Below are 20856 nucleotides of genomic sequence, written 5' to 3' on the forward strand. Positions count from 1 at the left end.
TTGTTCTTTTATAATTTTAACTCATTAAGTTGAGTAAATTCTAAAAGAAATGAAAGGTGATATAAAAGAAATATAAATGAACATTTTCGTTATAAAATTTATTAAGCACCTATATTTTTTAATATTTTTTTGCATTATAGTATACCATATATTTTTACAAATTTAAAGTTCAGAGTTCATTTTTTTCTAATTTTGTTTCTAATCTTATATAAATACACAAATTTTTATTATAAATAGACTTTCAAGAACTCTTGACAATAATTTTCCTTCAAGCTTTGCAATCATTTTTTTTCATGCATTAAATTAGTCAATGAAACTGAAAGTGGTTTTGCTTTCCTTCTTTCTCTTATTGTACAACGAACTCTTATCAGTTGGGCAGCGATAACCTGTTAGCTCTGTAAGCAACTACTTAGGTCCAAAAGTAGAACGGAGAGCACAGCCGCCGATAGTCGTGGGCAATAAACGCACGAGCATCTCAATTAGTCTGCAAGATATACATATGTATATGCTTCACAACTGGATAGCAAATATTTGCGAAGATTAACAAAATTCTCTAAATGTGCTGGTAATTGAAAACCCAACCAGAGAGAAGAAGAAGCGCTTTACAATTAAACATCAATTCATAAATCTGCTAAGCACTCCGCTCGCTCTCCAATTTCAACTACAATACATAGTTGCCCGGCTAAGCTAAGCCCAGCCAGCAAAGCGAAGCTCGTCGAGTGCCCATGCGCCAGAGCAACAACAACGATCGTGCAGCTACTCACAAATACAGACACAGACACAGGCACTGGCACTGGCACAGAGACAAGTACGAGCAGAGCAGAGCAGAGCAGAGCATAGAGTTTCACTCAACGAGAGCCGCTGAGCGGTTGTGCCGCATTCCTCAAGAGTCAGTTGAGCATTGGACGTCCTCGTTAGCGGTTGCCTGTGGTGTTCTGTGCGGAGTAAGTGCTGCGGCTGAAGTGGAATTGGTGATCGGTGGTGCTTAATGGTGCTCTGTGTGCGGAGGAGTCTTTGCTTTTCTTCTGGAGCTCTTCTGATTTTTATACGAACGGCTTTTTCGGCTGCCTTCGCGCTGTGTGTGTCTTTTTTTTCGTTGTTTGCTTGGGCTGTCGCAGACAGCGACAAAAAAGAAAACCTCGAGATAAAAAAGTATCTTGTCGTGCATAGATGCATGTATTCGTGTATATGTGTGCGTGTGTGTGTGTGTGCGAGTGTGGCAGACGGTGTATGACGAACTGTTTACTCAAAAGGTTCTTGCCTTCGGTATAGTGATACAATTACAACAACTGAATAAGACAAGAGGAAAAAAAATGAAAGAAACCTCGATAAATTGTACTTAATAATGAAACAAAGCAACTACGAAAATTGTACAATTTCCGAGTCAGCGGAAAAGTGAGAAGTCGTGTGCAAAGTACACAAAAGCCAAAATGAAAAACTCGAAATGAAAGCAAATGCGATGACAAATGCAACTAAACACATGTGAATGCAACTGCATAAGATTTTCCATGCGAGAAACCAAGAAACTATTTTTGTAAATCAAACACAGCAAATGCTTTGGAAAACCCTCAAAAATATCAACCAAATGCAGCATGTGCTAGAAGCAAACCAACAGCAACAACAACAACAACAACAGCAAAAGTATCTACAACAAAAAAAAGCCATAAATAAACGCAGTGTTTAATGTTGTGCTGCTGCCCTGTGCATCGCCAAGATACAAACAACAACAACAACGAAATAAGTAAACCAAAAAAATAAGAAAAAACCAAGTTTCGTAAAAGTATCTGACTCAAGTGTGTGTGCAGTTTCTTTTGAGTGAATTCGTGTTGCTTTTCCTCTACCTGAGCGGCTGTGCATGTGTGCGTGAGCGTATGTGTTGAAGCAGTTGATAAAAACAAACGCTTCAATAAAGATAAATACCAAAAGGTGCAAACAAAAACGACAAACTCACAACAACCACAAAGTGTAGTGCGCCATAGTGTGCTGTGTAGTGCAGTGTTTCCACGATGTAGTGTGTGCTCTCTCTTCCTCTTCATCTACGTCTTCGTCTTCGTCTTAGTCTCAGTCTCAATCAGAATCAGAATTCAGTTCATGCCAGCAGCACATATCGCACTAGTTCGTAGCCCCAAATTCTTATCTCTAAAGGAACTCGTGCTCATAGGCGCGTATCGCAACAGGCGCGCAACAGCGCTCAACAATTGAAATCTGAATGGAGCGGATGTTCGTTCGGTTCAGTATTAATAATATCTCTATATGGGAACGACAACAGCAGCAACAACATTATATAGAAATGCTTTGAGTCTTGGCCTCAGCTGAACTCATTCCCAAAGGGTTTCACACTCACACACACACACACACACACTTCGCTTGACATCGGAGAAGAGTGTATCAACTGTTGCCCCGGCGACAGTCTCCAAGATCTTCTAGTGCCTTGATTCAGTTTCGTAATGAAACAATTTTTTGTGCTTCAAATATAAAAGCAAATGTGAAACTAAACTGATAAGCCCGCAACATAAGTCTACAGAGTTCAACATTGGCTTCAACCACACTCTCTGAGCTATAAATATATATAGAATGAAATATTTTGTGCAAACAAACATTTGCTCTCACGTCTCATACGGAGAGTATTACGAAAGTGTGTTTAGCCTGCAAGGGAAATAGAGTGTCTATATTTGTATGTATGGATAAGAGAACGAATAAAAAAGAGCGAATATAATTCCTGGAATATTTTGGTATTCATACAACTTCAAATTTACATATACATACATATGTATATACATATGTATACATACAATCGTCTACATTTTATTCAGTCAGTTTCATTATCTTACTCAGGTTCCGCTTTGGACCCACTATAACTGGAAATTTCTTGTAAATCCCCTTTTCATATGCCATATATGCAATTTTCCACAATATTCTGCAGTCTTCAGCAAATTCTCATAGATTTACCTATTCGTTTCCAAAACGATGTCTTGCCATAAGAATCTAATGATATCATCTCCAATCTTTACTTAGTAAATAGACTCAATTTACTGTGCATATTTGCTAATTAGCGGCAAACACAAAAAGCTACTTAGGCGTCTGAGAGATGATCGCTCTCTCAATGAATCTAACCTTGGCTAAGCATAAGATGAATGCAACCCAAGATTCCTTTAACAAGTTCTTAAATAGCCTGCACATTTTCCCAAGTAATTGCAAAGTATTTTTATATTCTTTTTTCTGCTTATCCAGATATGTATCTAGATACATGTGTATATGTATGTATGTGTTTGGTGTGCATGGGCGGAGTAAGCGTAGATGAAATCATCGTCTGGAATAATTTCAAGTTTCATTTAGAGGCTAGAGCAACTACAAAATTGCGGTGGGGTGGTGCTGCTGTGGAGTGGGGTTGCTGGTGTGGGGTGAGCACTGAATATATGTATGTACGTACATAGATATAGTCGGAAGCACAAATTTTGTTGTGTTCAATGCTTGAGTTCATTTTCAAAAGTGTATCTGTGGGTGTGTGTGTGTGTGTTTATTTATGTATGTCTTTGCTGTTAAATTTGTTGTTATTTGAAATTTACATTTGCAGTTTTTTGGTTTTGTTTTGTTTTGTTTACACTGAGAGCACTGGGGGAATGGGAGCTCTGGTGCGGTTGCCCGAGGCGGACAGATCGTGCAACTTATTGACTGACTGGACAGCAAAGTTTGTTTTTATGAGGCAGCTTCGGGACCGGCGAACGAACTAATTAAAACCGCGTAACAACAAAGCAACTGAAACGTTTTGTTTTTTTCATTTAGTTCACACAATATGTGCAGCAGATGTGATTTCTCTTCTTTGCCCGAAAATTATAGATCAACGACACATACACATACAAAAAAATGGAATAGCATTAGCTAATCGACGTATTTATATATCTCTTGTGCATTTACAGCGAGTCAAGCCGCTCAAGAACCAGCCACCATCTCCTTGAGCCACGGACGCCTTTTAACTCAAGTCCAATTATGCTTTAAACTGTGACAGTGAACAACAACTAAAAAATTATAAAACCCATCCAGAATATTAGAACTACTCGAACAAGTGTATCCCGTTGCAAATTAGTGTTGCAATTAGTACGTAAAGCAAGCCCAACCCCAGTTCACCATCCCAGCGCTCACGATGAAGCGCAACAGGCGGAGTCACAGCGAAGGCTCCACCGCAGCGCGCCTCCTGCTCGCCGGAGCGCTGCTCTGCAGCTGCCTGGCGACCACGCTTGGCGCACAGCGCCAGCCCATTACCTCCGCCGGCGGACACGAGCTGCGCGGCACCACATTCATGCCGGCGCTGGAGTGCTACGATCCCTATGGCCGACCCCAGGTAAGAGCAATGCGCAAGTGAAGAGAATGGAGCTAGAGCTCTCTCTCTCTCTCTCTCTCTCTCTCTCTATATATATATATATATATATAAATCATAGTCAAATTGTTTACTGTCAGGCAATTAAATTAAGAGAGAATTGGCACGCGCCTCTGCGGCTGGGTCAATAGAGCTGATGGGCAGCAATTTGTATGCAGACATACAAACCAATTGAACAATGAAGACAATTTAGTTGAGCACAAATTGTCGCGTAGCTGTCCCACTCTCTCTTTCATTTATCATATAATAATGGGCTCAAAGACTGTATTTTCATGTACGCAACTTCTCTCTGAACCCTATTTAGAAATGCTTGCCCGAGTTTATCAATGCTGCCTACCAACTGCAAATTGAAGCGACAAATACCTGTGGTGAGCAGGGCGATACTTACTTCTGCATGCAGACGATGAATCCGAATCTGAAGAACTGTGCATTCTGCAGGTAAGCAAGAAATGCACTTGATTTGAGAGGAAATACTTAAATGATGCCACCTAGATATGAAGATCATAATCCCTCGTTCCTGACGGACTTGCACGATCCTCAGAATCCCACCTGGTGGCAATCGGAGACCATGCTGGAGGGCATTCAGCATCCCAATCATGTGAACTTGACGCTGCATTTGCGTAAGTCTAGCAAGCTAGCAAGGCAATTCGAATTCGAGCTGATATATTCATAACTGATTCTAGGTAAATCCTATGACATAACCTACGTCCGCATCCTCTTCCGTTCGCCGCGTCCCGAGTCCTTTACGATTTACAAGCGCACCACGGAGAACGGCCCCTGGATACCCTACCAGTTCTACAGCGCCGTCTGTCGGGACACCTACGGTCTGCCCGACTCGCGTGCCATTCGCAAGGGCGAGGGCGAGGCTCACGCCCTCTGCACCAGCGAGTACAGCGACATCTCGCCGCTGCGCGACGGTGAAATCGCCTTCTCCACGCTCGAGGGTCGTCCCAGTGGCATCAACTTCGAGCGCAGCCAGGAGCTGCAGGAGTGGGTCACAGCCACTGACATTCGCATCACACTGGACCGCCTGAACACCTTTGGTGACGAGCTCTTCGGCGACGCTCAAGTGCTGCAGTCCTACTTCTATGCCATCAGCGACATTGCCGTGGGCGCGCGCTGCAAGTGCAATGGACACGCCAGCAAGTGCGTGGCCAGCACCGGAATGCACGGCGAGCGCACGCTGGTCTGCGAGTGCCGTCACAACACGGATGGACCCGACTGCGATCGCTGTCTGCCGCTCTATAACGACGTCAAATGGAAGAGGGCAACCTCAACGGAAGTGAACGAGTGCAAAGGTAGGCAAGCAGCAGGTGCTGAAACAGGTTACAATGCGGCAGAGTGGGGCAATGTCAACGATGTGGCAATAAAAAACTGCAAGGAACTCAGATTACAACTGAATCTCGCAGTTCCATAGCTTTCGTCCCACTGTGCTTGAGTTCCTATATAAGGACAAACCGCTTTGCCGTTAGCTGCCACAACCGTTGACACTTTAGGCGCTTCGAACTTCTGTTCAGATGGTCAGTTATGTTGAGGCTGTGCTTGCAAGTTGTCTGCCTGGCGGCATCTGCCACAGGCTACGGTTGGTCCCATGACCATGCCCTAGAAACTAATCTGATAGACACCAGCTCTGTCGCCCACTGGTATCTCATCAACTGTAAAGCTGACCAAACTTAAAATTATAAATCCACTTACATTCCGAATTCACCTACAGCTTGCAACTGCAACAACTTTGCGGACAAGTGCTACTTCGACGCCAATCTGTTCAATCTGACGGGCCATGGTGGCCATTGCCTGGACTGCCGCGACAATCGCGATGGACCCAACTGCGAGCGCTGCAAGGAGAACTTTTATATGCGCGACAATGCCTATTGCGTCAACTGTGCCTGCGATCCCGTCGGCTCCCGTTCGCTGCAGTGCAACAGCCAGGGCAAGTGCCAGTGCAAGCCCGGCGTGACGGGCGACAAGTGCGATCGCTGCGCGAACAACTTCTTCCAGTTCGGCCCCCATGGCTGCCAGCCCTGTGGCTGCGATCCGCATGGCTCCCACGATAATACGCCCGCCTGTGATGCCGAGACCGGCATTTGCTTCTGCAAGGAGAACGTCGAGGGCAGACGCTGCAATGAGTAAGTAGCAGATCGGGACAAGGGTATCCAATATCTCATCTGATTCTCTGACAGATGCAAGCCGGGCTTCTTCAATCTGGATAAGAACAATCGCTTTGGCTGCACGCCCTGCTTCTGCTATGGCCACACCTCCGAGTGTCAGACGGCGCCTGGCTACTCCATTGTTTCGGTGACCTCCAACTTCAACAAGCACAAGGAACGCTGGACCGCCATCGATCTGAATCGCCGCGACGTGGACATCAAATACAATCAGTACAGCCGCAGCATTGGCACCACAGCTCAGGGCAACGAATACGTCTACTTCCAGGCGCCCGATCGCTTCCTGGGCGATCAGCGCGCCTCCTACAATCGCGATCTGAAGTTCAAGCTACAGCTGGTGGGTCAAGTGGCGCCCAGCAGCAGTGCCAGCGACGTTATCTTGGAGGGCGCTGGCAGTAAAATCTCGCTGCCCATCTTTGCCCAGGGCAACGGCATACCGGACCAGGGTGTCCGGGAGTACACGTTCCGTCTGCACGAGCATCACGACTACCAGTGGCAGCCCAGCCAGTCGGCGCGTGGCTTCCTCTCCATACTGTCCAATCTGACGGCCATCAAAATCCGTGCCACCTATTCCGTGCAGGGTGAGGCCAATCTGGACGATGTGGAGCTGCAGACGGCGCATAGAGGCGCAGCCGGACAGCCGGCCACCTGGATCGAGCAGTGCACCTGTCCCGAGGGCTATCTGGGCCAGTTCTGTGAGTCGTGCGCGCCCCGCTATCGCCACAGTCCGGCACGTGGCGGGCCCTTCATGCCGTGCATACCGTGCGACTGTCATGGCCATGCGGACATCTGTGACTCGGAGACGGGCAGCTGCATCTGTCAGCACAACACCCAGGGCGATAACTGCGATCAGTGCGCCAAGGGCTACTATGGCAACGCCTTGGGCGGCACGCCCAACGACTGCAAGCGCTGCCCCTGCCCCAACGATGGCGCCTGCATGCAAATCAACGGCGACACGGTCATCTGCACAGAGTGCCCCGTGGGCTACTTTGGCTCCCGCTGCGAGCAGTGCAGCGATGGCTTCTATGGAGATCCGACCGGACTGCTGGGCGAAGTGCGCACCTGCAAGAGCTGCGACTGCAACGGCAACGTCGATCCCAACGCTGTGGGCAACTGCAATCGCACCACCGGCGAGTGCCTGAAGTGTATCCACAACACAGCTGGCGAGAACTGCGACCAGTGCTTGCCCGGACACTTTGGTGATCCGCTGGCCCTGCCCCACGGCAAGTGCGATCGCTGCAGCTGCTATGCCGCCGGCACCGAACAGGACGAGCAGAGCATCTCGCGCTGCGATCAGGTCACTGGCCAGTGCCAGTGCAAGCCGAATGTGATTGGACGGGACTGTGGTGAGTGCCAGCCTGGCTACTTCAATATACGTTCCGGCAATGGCTGCGAGAACTGTCTGTGCGATCCCGTGGGCAGCTACAACTCCACCTGCGACAGGTATACGGGCCAGTGCCACTGCAAGCCGGGCGTGGTCGGCCTGCGCTGCGATCAGTGTGAGAATTTCTTCTTTGGCTTCTCCGTGGACGGCTGCAAGCCATGTGAGTGCGACGAGAGCGGCTCCAAGGGCTTCCAGTGCGATCAGAGTGGCCAATGTCCATGTAACGACAATGTGGAGGGACGTCGCTGCGATCGCTGCAAGGAGAACAAGTACGATCGCCAGCGCGGCTGTGTTGCCTGCCCCGATTGCTATAACCTCGTGCAAGAAGCCGCCGATCTGCATCGCACCAAGCTGGCCAACTTGAGCTCAACGCTGGACGAGATTGCGCGGACGCCAGTGACAAACGATGAGGAGTTCGAGGGCAAGTTGAAGGCCGTGCAGGAGAAGGTGGCCATATTGGCACAGGATGCGCGCTCCGGCTCTAGCGACGGCGGCCAGACCTACGTTGAGGTCATTAACGATCTGCACAAGCGCTTGGACAGCATGCACAGCCACTTGGTCAGCGCCGATGAGCTGCAGAAGGATGCCAATGCGGAAATCGAGAAGGCGCGCAGCAACTACACACAGTTACGCCAGATCATCGATGATGCCAAAAGGGAGCTGCAAGACGCACTGGATCTGCTCAACGATGAGGGTGAACAGGCCCTGGCCAAGGCAAAGAACAAGTCCAAGGAGTTTGGGGAGCAATCGAAACAAATATCAGACATTTCACGCGAGGCACGCGCTCTGGCCGATCGCCTCGAGTCGGAGGCGAAGTACGATCTAAGGAATGCCAAGGATGCCATGGATGCTGTAGAGAAGGCCAATCAGCTGGCCAAGAATGCCATCGATCTGCAGCAAAAGGTTGGTGTTGAGCTGCGCTCCGAAGTGCGTCTCGAGCTGAATCAGGTGAAGCAGTCACTTGGCGCCGTCACCCAAACCTCCAAGGAAGCACTACGCAAGGCCAACGAGGTGTACGATGCGGCTCTCACGCTGCTCAACGATGTCAACGGCCAAACGCAGCCCAACATTGACATCGATCAGCTGAAGCGGGACGCAGTGGCTGCGAATGAGAATGCAGAAAATCTGCTCGAGCAGATCAACGAAATGTCCAACGACAATGGTGAGGTCTTCTCTAACTTTGAAGTTGAACGCGATTTCTCTCAAGTCCTACTCGAACGGTAAGTCATAGTGAAGGTAAGCCATAGAACATAGCCTCAATTAGCAAATTTATTGCGCAGCGCCGAGGCCCAGAAGAAGGACGACATTGAGCTGTTGCGCCGCGCCAAGGCCGCCTTCGAGCGAGCCAACAAGGCGGTGGAGCAGGGCGATAGTACGCTCAAAGAGGCCAACAAGACCTACAACACGCTTGCGGGCTTCCAGTCTGATGTGCAGAAATCGTCGGAAAAGGCTACATTGGCATTGGAAAAGGTGCCCAGCATCAAGAAGGAAATCGAGAACGCTGATAATCTAATACAGCAGGCTGGCAATGCTCTGCAAGGCGCCAATAAAAACGCCACCGAGGCCAAGAACAATGCACAAGAGGCCCAGGAGAAGTATGCGGAGCAAGCCTCAAAGGTAAGCAAACCAAGCACCGTACTATTTATATCCTCTACATATTGGGTGTATAATCACAGGATGCGGAACTGATTCGTCGCAAAGCCAATGAGACAAAGGTCGCTGCCCGCCAGCTGCGCGCCGAGGCTGACGAGTTGAACCATCGCGTGACGCTGACGCAAAGAGACATCTCCCAGCTGGAAGAAAACTCAACCGAAGATGATAATCTTGTGGACGATGCCAAGCGCAAGGTGGGTCAGGCCAAGGCAGACATGCAGGACGCCAAGAAACAAATTGAGAAGGCCAATAGTGAGCTGTCGGCGATCAAGGAGGAGTTAGAGAACTTGAAGGACATAAATACATCGGATTTGGACAAACTGGGTAAGCGAACCAGCAACTAAATCTCAATTGAGAATTTCATTTCTAATAATCAACCTTCTGTGTTCTTTCAGAGAATCGGCTCACTGAAGTAGAGGGTAACATCATTCGAGTGAATCTAACTGGACGTATCGAGAAGTACCGGGAGCAGCGCAACATACAAAAGAAATTAATCGACAAATACGAAGCAGATTTGAAAGAATTATCCGGTGAAGTGGATAATATACGTTTGATATCTGAAGCACTGCCAAGTAATTGCTTTAGACGCAATCGTCTAGAGCCCTAGACATATAGACCCTAACTAAGTGCACTACCAACTACCAACTACTTCAATTAACAACTAAGTACGAGGCGAGGACGAACAAATGCGGAATTAGCCGTACCCGTAGCCGTTGAATGAAATTATGTAATTTTAGTCTTTTAGCTGAAATATTTTGTTTAGTGAAAGAAAGAAACAAAAGAGCCAACGATAAACAAGAAGTGAGCAACAGAAAATGCGAAACGTTTAGCTTTACAAAGCATCGTTCGATTTATTATTATCGTTATAGCATGATGCCGATATTGAAACAAATTCTCTAAACTGCCAATTGTGCTTTCGATTCAAGCCAGCCATTGACGACTGTATTATACTATACTATATATTGACAAACTGTGCCGTGTACCAAAACTTTCAAACAATATTGCATTTCTATATCTTTCCTCCCCTTTTATGGCTATGCCACATTGCAATCTATCCTATATATATACGTATATATATATATTAACATACATTTGTCATCTACGTTTAATGTGCCAATTACAATATTTTCTACTGTGCTTAAGTCGCCTTATGAATTTCACCTTAAAATAAAATTTTCCAACGTTGTAATTTTTTGTATAAAGTACGAAATTGATATTATTTGTTATTCATATTGCGCAACAGCAAATAGAAATTGCCACTCAACCGAAACACCTGACAAGGAGTCCAAAAAAAAAAAAAAGGTTAAGTACTATACATACATATTTAGATTCTCGTTGCTCACCTGAACTAGCAACTTATTGGATAATTTCGAAAAGCCGCCGACACTTAGTTTAAAGGTTCGCATCGAAAACAACAGCATTAGTCTTATAATAAGCTTAAAGTCCTCCGATTCGTTATACCATGCGCAGTTGTACCACTCGTCAAATAACAGTTCACTCTATAAGAAAATATATTATGGTCTGCATGTTCGAGCTCCTCCAGAATTACCTGTGTCTCCACCTTCTGCGCATTGACATTATATAAACTGATTTCGAAAAGAATTGTCAGAAAGTAAACAACTATCGTGGACAACTTAGAAAAATCAACTTCCTGCAATATTCGATAGTTTATAATAAAATCCTTGTAGATTTGGCATGTCTTACCATAATATTATAAAGCAGCATACACAAAAAAAAAGTGCTGATCCCGCACTGTACTAAAATAATGGAGCTGAAAAGGTTTTCAACCTGGGCACGATGTCTGCAGTTGAGAACCATTACAACTTATACTCAATTCAAATTAGGATGAGATCCTTACCTTGATAGTCGGCCAAAAAGCTTGGCACAGCAACGCAAATAAGCAACTCTCGATGCTTTAGGTACAATTTCATCATTTGTCGAATTTTCGACCAAATATCGCAGCAGCTCAAAGAGACAAGCCTCATGATTTGTGAGCACAACAAAGAAACTATTGAAGCCAAAGACATCTATGAAAGAAAACGAGAAGTAAATACATAAATATGGCGAACTATATATAATAGCCAGAGTCAGATCTTACTGCAAAAACAATAGATGGGACCAGCTTGCTCCACAAAAAATCGCACAGTGAAAGAGGGATATTCATGATTACCAATTTGAACGAAGGGCATTTTGGCGGGATATGCTATAAAACTCAAATTTCTTAAAGATATGCCACACTTTTTGATTTTTCAGCAAATAAACTCACTTGAAATTATGTTACAACTATTTCGCACTAAATAACAATCGTATATATATAGCACATAGGGTCGTGCGCAATAAAAAATCACTGGCAATGAAACGATTTTGAAGAAGAACATTACTTGATTATTAATACTCTTCCAGCTTTCTCTTATCTTTGTCATTAATGCATTGCACAAGACTTGCTTATTGGTTAAACCTGGATAAGAAATTGATTAATAAAAATGTATAATAAACTGAATCAATTTCCCAATGCTTACCCACATCAAATATACCCAAGTCCTTTAAGACATCACACGTTTCTGAGATCCGCATTAAATCTGCACAGACGTTGAGACGATTGTGATAATACACAATTTTGACTATGTTCATAATTATTTGAAAGCAAAGTACCATAGCCTGAAAGCGATTCGCAGATATTTGTTAAATGAAGTCTTAAACCGAGCCGAAAACAAACCTCAATATTGGTTTGAAAGGACACCGTATAATTTTCCAGAACAAAGTTCATGAGGCCGCACATAATATGGAAATTCAGCAAATATGCCACGATGCGTAAGCTAAACAGAAAATTTCGTAGTATAATGTCAAGTCTTTCCAGTCACATGAAGCACTCACAATCTGCAATATCGTGAGCTTCGCTTCCTGGGCACCACATTGATGCCCAATGTATAGCTGCAGTACTCCACCCATTTCACGCCCTGATTTGGCAACTCCATTTTATCTAACTCCTGATCCAATATGTTCGACATTCTGGGTGTAAATATTTTGACTGTGAACAGACATCTATTCACAACTAGCTTTTATAGTAAATTTTCAAAGAGAGGTTCATAGTCAATTAGTTTTAAATTATATGTTTTGTTGGCTGTATAACTAGGCAAATTACTTTATTATATTGAACATTGGGCAATATTGCTTAAGAATGCAAAAAAAAAAGAAAGCCCTAACAACGATATCATTAAAAATTAAATGAGAATTAGGAAGAATAATTGATGTTGGCTAGGCAACACATATTGAATTATTCGCTTTGATAATTTGACTACACTGGGCTCAAATTATCTAAATCATATAGCTGCACAGCGAATAAAAAAGGTATTTAAGCTTAACATACCGAGAGTTTATCTTATTGAATGTAATATACACCAAAGCTATAGGCGGCAAATTTTAATATGCGCTAAGAATTTCAAATTTTAACAGATTTTGCGGCAAAGGTCTTGTACCTAAGTTGGCAGCGCCAACAGCTGTTCGCGTTCGCAGAATGCAACAGATGGGCAGCACAGTCGTAATGTAAATCGCATATTGTTTGTTTACTTGCTTTCAAATAGTTTGCACTTGAGTTGAGCGTAAGAACGAGTGGCTAAAGGCTACGCCTTAATGACCAATATGAGCCCAGCCAAACAGGAACTGCTACAGCCGGTGAAGACAACGAATCCCATTGTCTATTTCGACATTAGCATTGGCAAGGAGTACGGTAAGCGAAACGAGCAGCTCTTAATCTGTGCTTGACCTAGTTAAACGTTATCGTATGTATGTATAATTTCCTATCTCGATTTCTGTGCACAGCGGGACGCATGATAATTGAACTGCGCAAGGATGTTGTGCCAAAAACAGCGGAAAATTTCCGTGCCCTCTGCACGGGCGAACGTGGCATAGGGCAACTGGGCGAGCGGCTGCACTACAAGGGCACGCGTTTCCATACGATCAAGCGAGTGTTTGCGGTTCAAGGAGGCGATGTTGTGAACAATGATGGCACCAGCGGCGACAGCATCTATGGGCCACTGTTTGAAGATGAGAACTTTGAGCTGACGGTGAGTGCAGCGAGGGGTACAAATGATTCATTGACAACTAACACCGTCTTGGCTACAGCACAATGAGGAGGGTGTGGTCAGCATGGCCAACTATGGCACGCCAAACACAAACAACTCACAATTCTTCATCACAGCCGTGGGCTGTGAGAACCTGAATGGGATCAACGTGGTTGTGGGCCGTGTATTGCGCGGCCTTGGCATCGTTGCCGAAATGGAACAGAACTGCAACGATGAAGCCCAACCAACGACAGATATAACTATAACAGACTGTGGTGAGCTGGCTCCAGGCGAGGATTGGGGCATTGAGTGCAGTGATGAGACAGCAGACAAACTACCACCCTATCCCCAGGATTGGACGGGCAAATTCAAGAAGCCAACGGTAAGAAGCCAGCGATCTATATTATGCAATCGTGATTCATGTTTAACATTTGTTGTTGTTCTTCGTGCTAGTGTGACGCGGCTGTTAGCCTCCTCACGGGCATGCGTCAGTCGGGTAATCACTTCTTTCAGCTGGGTCGCTACTATGAAGCACGAGCCAAATACCGGAAAGCGAATCGTTATTATACGATGCTGCGCCGCAACTTTGACTGGCAGGAACTGAAGCGGAGTCAAGGTGACTCAGAACTGAGAAGATTGGATGCCTTTTCCGTGGTGAATAACATCAACATGGCAGCTGTCGAGCTTAAATTGGGCAACTATCAGCATGCCAAATATGAGTGCTCCGAGGCCATACGCTTGGATCCCAAATGCAGCAAAGCGTTCTATAGACGAGGACAAGCGCAACGTGCCTTGCGCAACTACGAGGAGGCCATAAAAGATCTGAAGCATGCACACAGCCTGTTGCCAGAGAATAAACAAATCTTGAATGAACTGAACAGTGCCAAGCAGCTTCTGGCCGAATACAATAAACAGCAACGAAATGCGCTCAAGAATCTGTTCAACTAGTTAAGAAGGTCTATGTATATAAATATGTGTGTCAAAACATCACACCTGACTAAATGCTAAGCTGAAAAAATTGCTCTATTTACTGTAGGATGTCGCAGTTCAATGTTGACAGAAAAAGAATACAAATAATTTGTAATTAAATGTTTTTATTATACAAAATATTGAAAATTGTTGTTCAATGTTCCCAAGGGTTAATCAAAGAGCTCACTTTATATTTCAAAACTAATTGCGATCAGTGTTAAATAATTATGTATATATTATGTAATTATATCGTACTTAAAACACATTTGTTCATACACAATAATGCTCGTTCAACTCTCAACTGAATGATAGTGCCCTATAATGCTGCTTAAATACTAACAACTAAATTTGATTACATATCAAAATGAGCTTATGTCCTCACTAATTTTAAACATATGTAAGGTTCCTCTATACTTAAAGATTTGTCACAATGTCCTGCTCGCTCCGATGCAAATTGCTCGAACCAACGCCCATTGAGTAGCTCTTCATATTGATTTCCATGTTGGTTAGAGCGCTCGATACATGATACAAGTTCTCCGAGAGTATAGCATATACTTCGTACAGCTCCGAGTCCGATTTGGATACAATGAAGGCCTCTGCTGGTCAACAAAATGTGTTGCAAACAGTTCTGATAATTATTTTATTCGAACACAAACCTGTGCGATCCTTCATAATGCTATGCGCATACGCATTCAATATGATTGACATCTCATCGAACTTGATGCGACTATCCAGATTGCCATAGCTAAATATAGTCAGACTCTGATCCCCTGCGCTCAGCGTAGACACGCGTCGATACTGTCGCACATGAGAAATGGCGCTCGACCAGCGCTGCAGATTAATATGTTCGTGCAGCGACGCCTCAAATTCTTCCTGCGTCATGGGCAAGCTTGGCGAGGGCGTGGGAGTATGCTCACCCTCCGTCGAGGTGGATGACTCCAGACAATCTAGTTCTGCTTCGCTCGTACAGTGCACCAAAGCATCTCGCACCAGGGCGTAGAGATCGGATATGTCGTGCATCTTTAGGAGAAGTAAAAGTTAACATTAAGCACATTTTCCTTGACGGTTTCACTTACGTTTTCATTGACGCGAAAATGATTAACGACATTCGAGGATATTTTATGATTCGATTCAATCAGCAGAAGCAGCTGAAACATAAGCTTATACAAAGAGCGACCCAAGTCCAGAACAACTTCCGTGGAGGCGGGATCGAAGGGCATGCAGGCAATGCTGGAACTGCTGGGTAGCTCCATGCTAGAGGCCGCCACATCGGATTCATTAAAGAGGGACAGTTTGCAGGATGTCTTCACGGCGTCCAGGCACTGCAATATTGAATACCAAATGAAAAGAGATACTAATAAACGGATGTAAAAGAACTCACCTCTAGTACCTGATCTTTGCGATCGAAGAACGTCTCCAGATGCTCCTGCACTTCCAGCACATTGAATCTTAAAGTTTCCAACAGCTTCGGTGTGGTGGGCTGCATCTCACTGCACCAAACACGCGGCGGATCGGCGCGTGCACTCAATAAATCCGTAAAGAGGGATATGCGATTTCCTAGCTGTGAGCCGATGCCAGTGAAGAATTTCTTGGCCTCCTTGGAAATGCTGATTGTCTTGAAGGTCAGCTCCTTGACCAGCCTATACAGCTGCTGCAGCAGCTCAGAAGTGTGCGCCGAGGGTTGATTGACCAGCATCGACTGCAGTTGACGACGCCAGTTCTCCTCAGCCTCATCTCGCACGGCGGCCCCAAAGCGTATGATGCCCTGCATATGCGGCGAGGCATTGCATGGCGTGATATCGCCCAAGTCTCCAGCACTTGAGCCGCTGGTGTCACTGCGAGACACCGAATTACGACGACGCCGCTCCCGCAAACTCAGTGAAGAAGGTGGTGCGCCGCCTAGGAAGGACTTCAAGAACGATTGGCGGTGATCGTCGTCCAGCGGAGATTCCGACTCGGCTTCTTCATCAGATGAATCGTCTGCGGTCTGTCGCTTGCGCTTACTCAGAATGGGTGTCTTATCGCTGAAGCTATCCTCCAGCGCCGACGAATGGCCGCCCTTGATAGAGCCGCCCATGCCGCTGCCGAGATTCAAAAGATCTTCATCACCCTCAAAGAGCTGATGGCGACGCACGCCCCAATTAAAGTTATCCGTGGATTCACCGGCAATGCTGTCCTCGTACTCCAGGAAGTCGAAGTCCTTGAACACGGTAAAATCGGGCTGACCATCGTCGCGACGTGAACCGCTGCTCAGATCGCCCTGCGGACCTGATGTCTCCTCCGTGGATGAGGCGGCCGATGATTGCCGTTCCATGAGATCCGACGATTGGCTGAAGATGACCTGAATATTGGAAAATAAACATTGGATTAGTACGCAATCTAGGCAGAGAGCCCATGCAGTATAAACACTCAAGTAGATATGTGGAGTCGAACATTAAGTAAGAAAAGAGTGGAAAGCTTACGCTTTGTCTGGTCGCAATCGATCCTGTTAGTAGCGATGTGCTCAGAGACTGAACGTATTAAAACGAAGAAAAACGAAACGAACAGTTTGAAATAAAACAGAGACACATGCAACAAGTTAAGAGTGCGCAACGAAAGAAAAATGCAAATGAAACAAAAAAGAACTAGCGATGCCCAAAAGAGATGTCCCAGACTGAGAACACGCCTTCAGCATGTGTACGAAATGTGTGGAATGAAACGAATGAGGGATGCATAAAGGTACACGTGAAATGAAACGAGCCAAAACAAATTACGTAAACAAAGACAAAGCTACACGTGACATTGAGAAACATGTTCTTTTACCTTTGAGCAAATAGAGTTTAGAAAATCGTCCTATAATTAGGTTTGGTTCGGGTTGTTAATGATGATATATAATGGCGTGTTAGATTTGGTTTGATATCGGAATTGGTTTATATCAACATTGATTTATAATTTAGTTTATATTTTTGTTTGTTACATGAAAGAAAAAGAATCAGAAATAAATAATTTGGTAGAGATGATGGCCACATTAGAAAGCAGGAGCTGAAAAAGCTAGCGCTAGGGGAGCTCAAAGCATGCACCTGGCTAATGTACAAGCTGGAAACCCCCATTCGAACCCCTTGTGGCCAGAAACTTACCGATGGCGACTTGGGCAAGCCGACCCGCTGTCCACAGGTGGTCAACAGATTGACCAGGCACTCGCGCACCCGGCACTGCGACATCCAGGGACGCTTCCAGCCGCTCAGCGGCACGGTATCCGCCGGCGATAGGCTGGCACTGCGCCTGGGTGAGTTGGGTGTGCCAACAACACTGCCCAGGCCAATGCCGTGCTGCTGCTGCTGCTGGTGCTGCTGGGCAGCGGCGGCAGAGGCGCCAATGGCAGCCACATTCCCATGGGCGCGCTGTTGCTGCAGCTGTGCGCCCGCCTGCTGTGCAGGTGCTACTGTCACGGTGGTGGCATTGGTCAGTGTGGAGTTTAGCGACGAGCTGCCCGTGGCGGATGCTGCAGAGCCTGATGTGGGCTCCTCGGTTTTGAGCAAGATGCGACGTCCGATCAGCGGAGTTTGCGACACGTCGAAGGTGAACTCCATGGTGCGGCCGGCCAGTTCCTTTTTACAGAACATATCCGAGTCCGGATATGCGCCATAGAAGGAGAACGATAAGCCGGCGCTGCTGCCATCGCTGGGCGGCACCACTTGCAGCGAAGAGCTGCGTGTAACGATCAGTTTGAGAATCTTCAAAGAGTCCTTCCAGTTCACAGTCTGCAAAATAATAGTAGCATTAGAGGAAATCCCTAAATATATATGATAAACTCACGTCCAGATATTTGCCTATGGCACGCAGCAAGTCCGCATTGATATTCTGTGCCTGTGGCGCCGATAGATCCACATAGTGTAACATGCAGTGAATGACATTGAGGACCGGCACTTGGACCTGTTGAGGCCCCTTCTCCAGTACCTCGATGAGGAAGGCCAGCATGTGGAGGCCCATGTGAGCGTATGTGTCGTGCAAGTACTTGACCACGCACTTGGTCCACTGGAATGACTCCTTGCAGAACGTTTTGCGGCTGTACAAGGTCATCACTGTGCCCAGATTCTCCAGCTTGGCGCCCAGCTCCGTGGACACGTGCGCAATATTCTCAGCGCTGCGTATGCAAATCTCATTGGCATCCTCATAGTGGAGCAGCATATACGGCAGCAGTGCAATCACGTTCATGGGAAAAGCGCAGCTCTGTGTGGGATCACAGACTGGCAGGCTAAGCAGCGGTGCGAACTGGGACAGCAGCGTGATCGTTGGCTCATAGGTGGCACTGTGGGTGCAGCCCTGATGGAAAATTGGACAAGAGTTTATTAGCTGCTTACGCTGCCTGTGATCAGTCACATTTACTCACCTTCAGAAGCAGCGCATGTACGCCGGGGTATGCGGTCCATTTGAGCTGCTGCTGCAGCTTCTCGACTTTGTCCCGCGCATCGGGTCGATCCAGCGGCAGGCGATGCAGTACGCGGGTTAGCAGACGCAGTGCCAGCAAGAACTCGTGCTCATAGTCCGACTCGAGCAGTGAAACCGATAGCCAGAATAGCTGCGCCAATATGGTCATCTTGTCATCCTGCGTGGCCGTATCGCCCAGCATCTTCAGGCTCTGTGCGCTACGTGAGCGAGACAAGGCGGAGCCAGCGCCAACGCCAACGCCGCCCACGCCAAACTTGCAGACAACACTGCGCTCCAGCTCGATGCCTGAGGCACGATTCCTCAGCTCCACCTGCTTGTCGCAGGGCGAGTTGTTGGCCTTGCGGCCGCAATAGGACACCGAGTAGCTGGTGCTGCGTCCATGACTGGGTATGGAGTAGTTGGAGGATTGCGGTGTCATGCCCGATGGCGACTTTTTGCCCGGCAGTATGGAGTTGGGCCCGCCGTCCTTGTTGTTCAAATTGGGCGTGCTCTTGAAAATGTCCTTCATGACGTCCAGCGGCCGGAAGTCAGAGTCCAAGCTGTCGACAGCAGCTTCCAGCGTCAACAGCAGCTCCGTTACATAGCCCTGCATATCCTCGCCCTGCTCCGCTACAGTCTCCACCAGGCGGGATAGAATGTCCGAGAGCATGCGCGAATTGATGGGCACATTGAGAGCGCGAAAGATTTGGAGGCAACGCCCAGCATAGTGACGCAAGGAGCAGGACAAGCCCAGCTGCAAAGCCGTCTGTGCCCATCGCTCGGCAATGCGCGCCTGTGGATAGCTATCGGCAAACACCTTGACCATGTGCTTCAGGAAACAGCTCAGCTGCTCCGCAGACTTCACCGACCACACCTTGGCTGTGATATCCTCGTAGTTCCACAGCGGCTGGCTGGTGTCCTGAGCTAGGAACTTGATCAAACTCTTGATAACATGCGCTATGGGCATGCTGGGACCCGGCTGGGGCGGAGCGTGCTCGTCCGCATGGATCAACGGCACCTCCGAGTTCTCCGTATTATTCGGATTGATCTGCAGCGCAGCGGGCGTGGCTGTCAAAGCTGCTGGCGTGGCACTCGACCCTGCGCCCTGAACTGGAGCCGGCTGCTGCTGGTTTTGCGGCGTCTGCGGCAGCGTCTGCTGGTTGGTCGAGTGCGACGCAATGATCGTCGAGCTCGAGAGATTATGCTGCAGTGCATAGGCAGCCGCCTGGGGGCTTACGTGCAGCAGATAGCTATCGAATTGCTGGTGCAGCTCCGTAAAGTTGTTGTCAATCACGGGCAGAGCGGGCACGGTCAGGCCCAAATCCAGCTTGCTCGTCTCACTGTTGAGCAGAATGCGCGCGACCGTCAGATGATCATTGTGCTCGGCCAGGACAATCAGCAAATTGACACAGAGCTGCTTGCAATGCTGGCGCACAATGACGCGGGTGTGATCGAGGCCTAGGAACAGGATGTGCAGCATCAGAGGCAAATGAAGCGTCCAATCGATGCCAGGAATGCCATCCACCACAATGTCTGTGAGCAGCATGACAGCCACATTGCAGCTGCAAGAGAAGAGATTTAGAAATTATTATAGAGCTCAAACATTCTCCAAGACATTTCATTTATATCTAATTGAATAGGTTATCAACTATGATATCATTCGTAAAAGTTCTCTTCTAATAGCATAGCTGATGATCTTCACTTTCGAAACGCGTAACCTAATGCCTGAACACATTATTTGTTGCAATTTGTTGTTTAACTCGCCAATGAATCATGTTAATTAGTATATCTTGCCAAGGGGCTTTACCTAAAAAGTGGGTCAGTTTTCTATATAAGCTGCAA

The 20856-nt window shown here is 46.8% G+C and overlaps 4 protein-coding genes across 15 annotated transcripts in view; 2 read left to right on the forward strand and 2 right to left on the reverse strand.

Moving 5' to 3' along the window:
• The first annotated feature begins 817 nt into the window (after positions 1–817).
• On the forward strand, positions 818–10787 carry LanB2 (laminin subunit gamma-1). The gene is made up of 10 exons (XM_018099623.3): positions 818–944; positions 3918–4339; positions 4680–4813; positions 4868–4995; positions 5059–5673; positions 6090–6501; positions 6556–9144; positions 9205–9541; positions 9601–9901; positions 9973–10787. The coding sequence occupies exons 2-10, from the start codon at positions 4142–4144 to the stop codon at positions 10182–10184; spliced, it is 4926 nt and encodes a 1641-aa protein (XP_017955112.1). The 5' UTR covers positions 818–944; positions 3918–4141; the 3' UTR covers positions 10185–10787.
• Or67b (Odorant receptor 67b) lies at positions 10649–12790 on the reverse strand. Its single transcript, XM_018099659.3, has 10 exons — positions 12452–12790; positions 12294–12393; positions 12097–12235; positions 11844–12035; positions 11676–11780; positions 11436–11604; positions 11282–11378; positions 11127–11228; positions 10921–11076; positions 10649–10850 (listed from the first exon to the last, which is right to left on the reverse strand). The coding sequence occupies exons 1-10, from the start codon at positions 12583–12585 to the stop codon at positions 10794–10796; spliced, it is 1251 nt and encodes a 416-aa protein (XP_017955148.1). The 5' UTR covers positions 12586–12790; the 3' UTR covers positions 10649–10793.
• A 310-nt stretch (positions 12791–13100) lies between these two features.
• On the forward strand, positions 13101–14739 carry Cyp40 (Cyclophilin 40). The gene is made up of 4 exons (XM_018099666.3): positions 13101–13304; positions 13397–13641; positions 13700–14020; positions 14092–14739. Exons 1-4 carry the CDS (start codon positions 13208–13210, stop codon positions 14584–14586), a joined length of 1158 nt encoding a protein of 385 aa, XP_017955155.1. The 5' UTR covers positions 13101–13207; the 3' UTR covers positions 14587–14739.
• The window catches only part of fry (microtubule binding protein furry), a 49985-nt gene continuing 43841 nt past the window's right edge, over positions 14713–20856 (reverse strand). For 4 of the 12 annotated variants that reach the window (XM_089260533.1, XM_089260530.1, XM_089260529.1 and 1 more), the window contains 9 exons: positions 18977–20576; positions 18403–18909; positions 17724–18347; positions 17410–17439; positions 17070–17117; positions 15989–16948; positions 15684–15929; positions 15264–15627; positions 14713–15203 (listed from right to left, as the gene is read on the reverse strand). In XM_089260533.1, the coding sequence (XP_089116659.1) occupies positions 15022–15203; positions 15264–15627; positions 15684–15929; positions 15989–16948; positions 17070–17117; positions 17410–17439; positions 17724–18347; positions 18403–18909; positions 18977–20576 (4561 nt within the window). In that variant the 3' untranslated portion in view covers positions 14713–15021. The remainder of the gene's footprint in view (positions 15204–15263; positions 15628–15683; positions 15930–15988; positions 16949–17069; positions 17118–17409; positions 17440–17723; positions 18348–18402; positions 18910–18976; positions 20577–20856) is intronic. The other 8 variants (XM_018099619.3, XM_018099614.3, XM_018099616.3 and 5 more) reach the window with 3 other exon arrangements.

The sequence above is a fragment of the Drosophila navojoa genome, chromosome 4, assembly GCF_054131105.1.
Source record: "Drosophila navojoa isolate 15081-1374.11 chromosome 4, UAZ_NAV_1.0, whole genome shotgun sequence".
Taxonomy (NCBI): domain Eukaryota; kingdom Metazoa; phylum Arthropoda; class Insecta; order Diptera; family Drosophilidae; genus Drosophila; species Drosophila navojoa.

Excerpts from the sequence above, each read along its gene's own strand:
- Or67b (XM_018099659.3), bottom strand. The coding sequence starts at position 12,585 with ATGTCGAACATATTGGATCAGGAGTTAGATAAAATGGAGTTGCCAAAT. Across the intron at positions 12,236-12,293 it reads CCTTTCAAACCAATATTGAG|GCTATGGTACTTTGCTTTCA; the intron begins GTTTGTTTTCGG and ends AATCGCTTTCAG. Across the intron at positions 11,379-11,435 it reads CTTTTTGGCCGACTATCAAG|ACATCGTGCCCAGGTTGAAA; the intron begins GTAAGGATCTCA and ends TCTCAACTGCAG.
- LanB2 (XM_018099623.3), top strand. The coding sequence starts at position 4,142 with ATGAAGCGCAACAGGCGGAGTCACAGCGAAGGCTCCACCGCAGCGCGC. Across the intron at positions 4,814-4,867 it reads AAGAACTGTGCATTCTGCAG|ATATGAAGATCATAATCCCT; the intron begins GTAAGCAAGAAA and ends GATGCCACCTAG. Across the intron at positions 5,674-6,089 it reads GGAAGTGAACGAGTGCAAAG|CTTGCAACTGCAACAACTTT; the intron begins GTAGGCAAGCAG and ends ATTCACCTACAG.
- Cyp40 (XM_018099666.3), top strand. The coding sequence starts at position 13,208 with ATGACCAATATGAGCCCAGCCAAACAGGAACTGCTACAGCCGGTGAAG. Across the intron at positions 13,642-13,699 it reads ATGAGAACTTTGAGCTGACG|CACAATGAGGAGGGTGTGGT; the intron begins GTGAGTGCAGCG and ends TCTTGGCTACAG. Across the intron at positions 14,021-14,091 it reads GCAAATTCAAGAAGCCAACG|TGTGACGCGGCTGTTAGCCT; the intron begins GTAAGAAGCCAG and ends TCTTCGTGCTAG.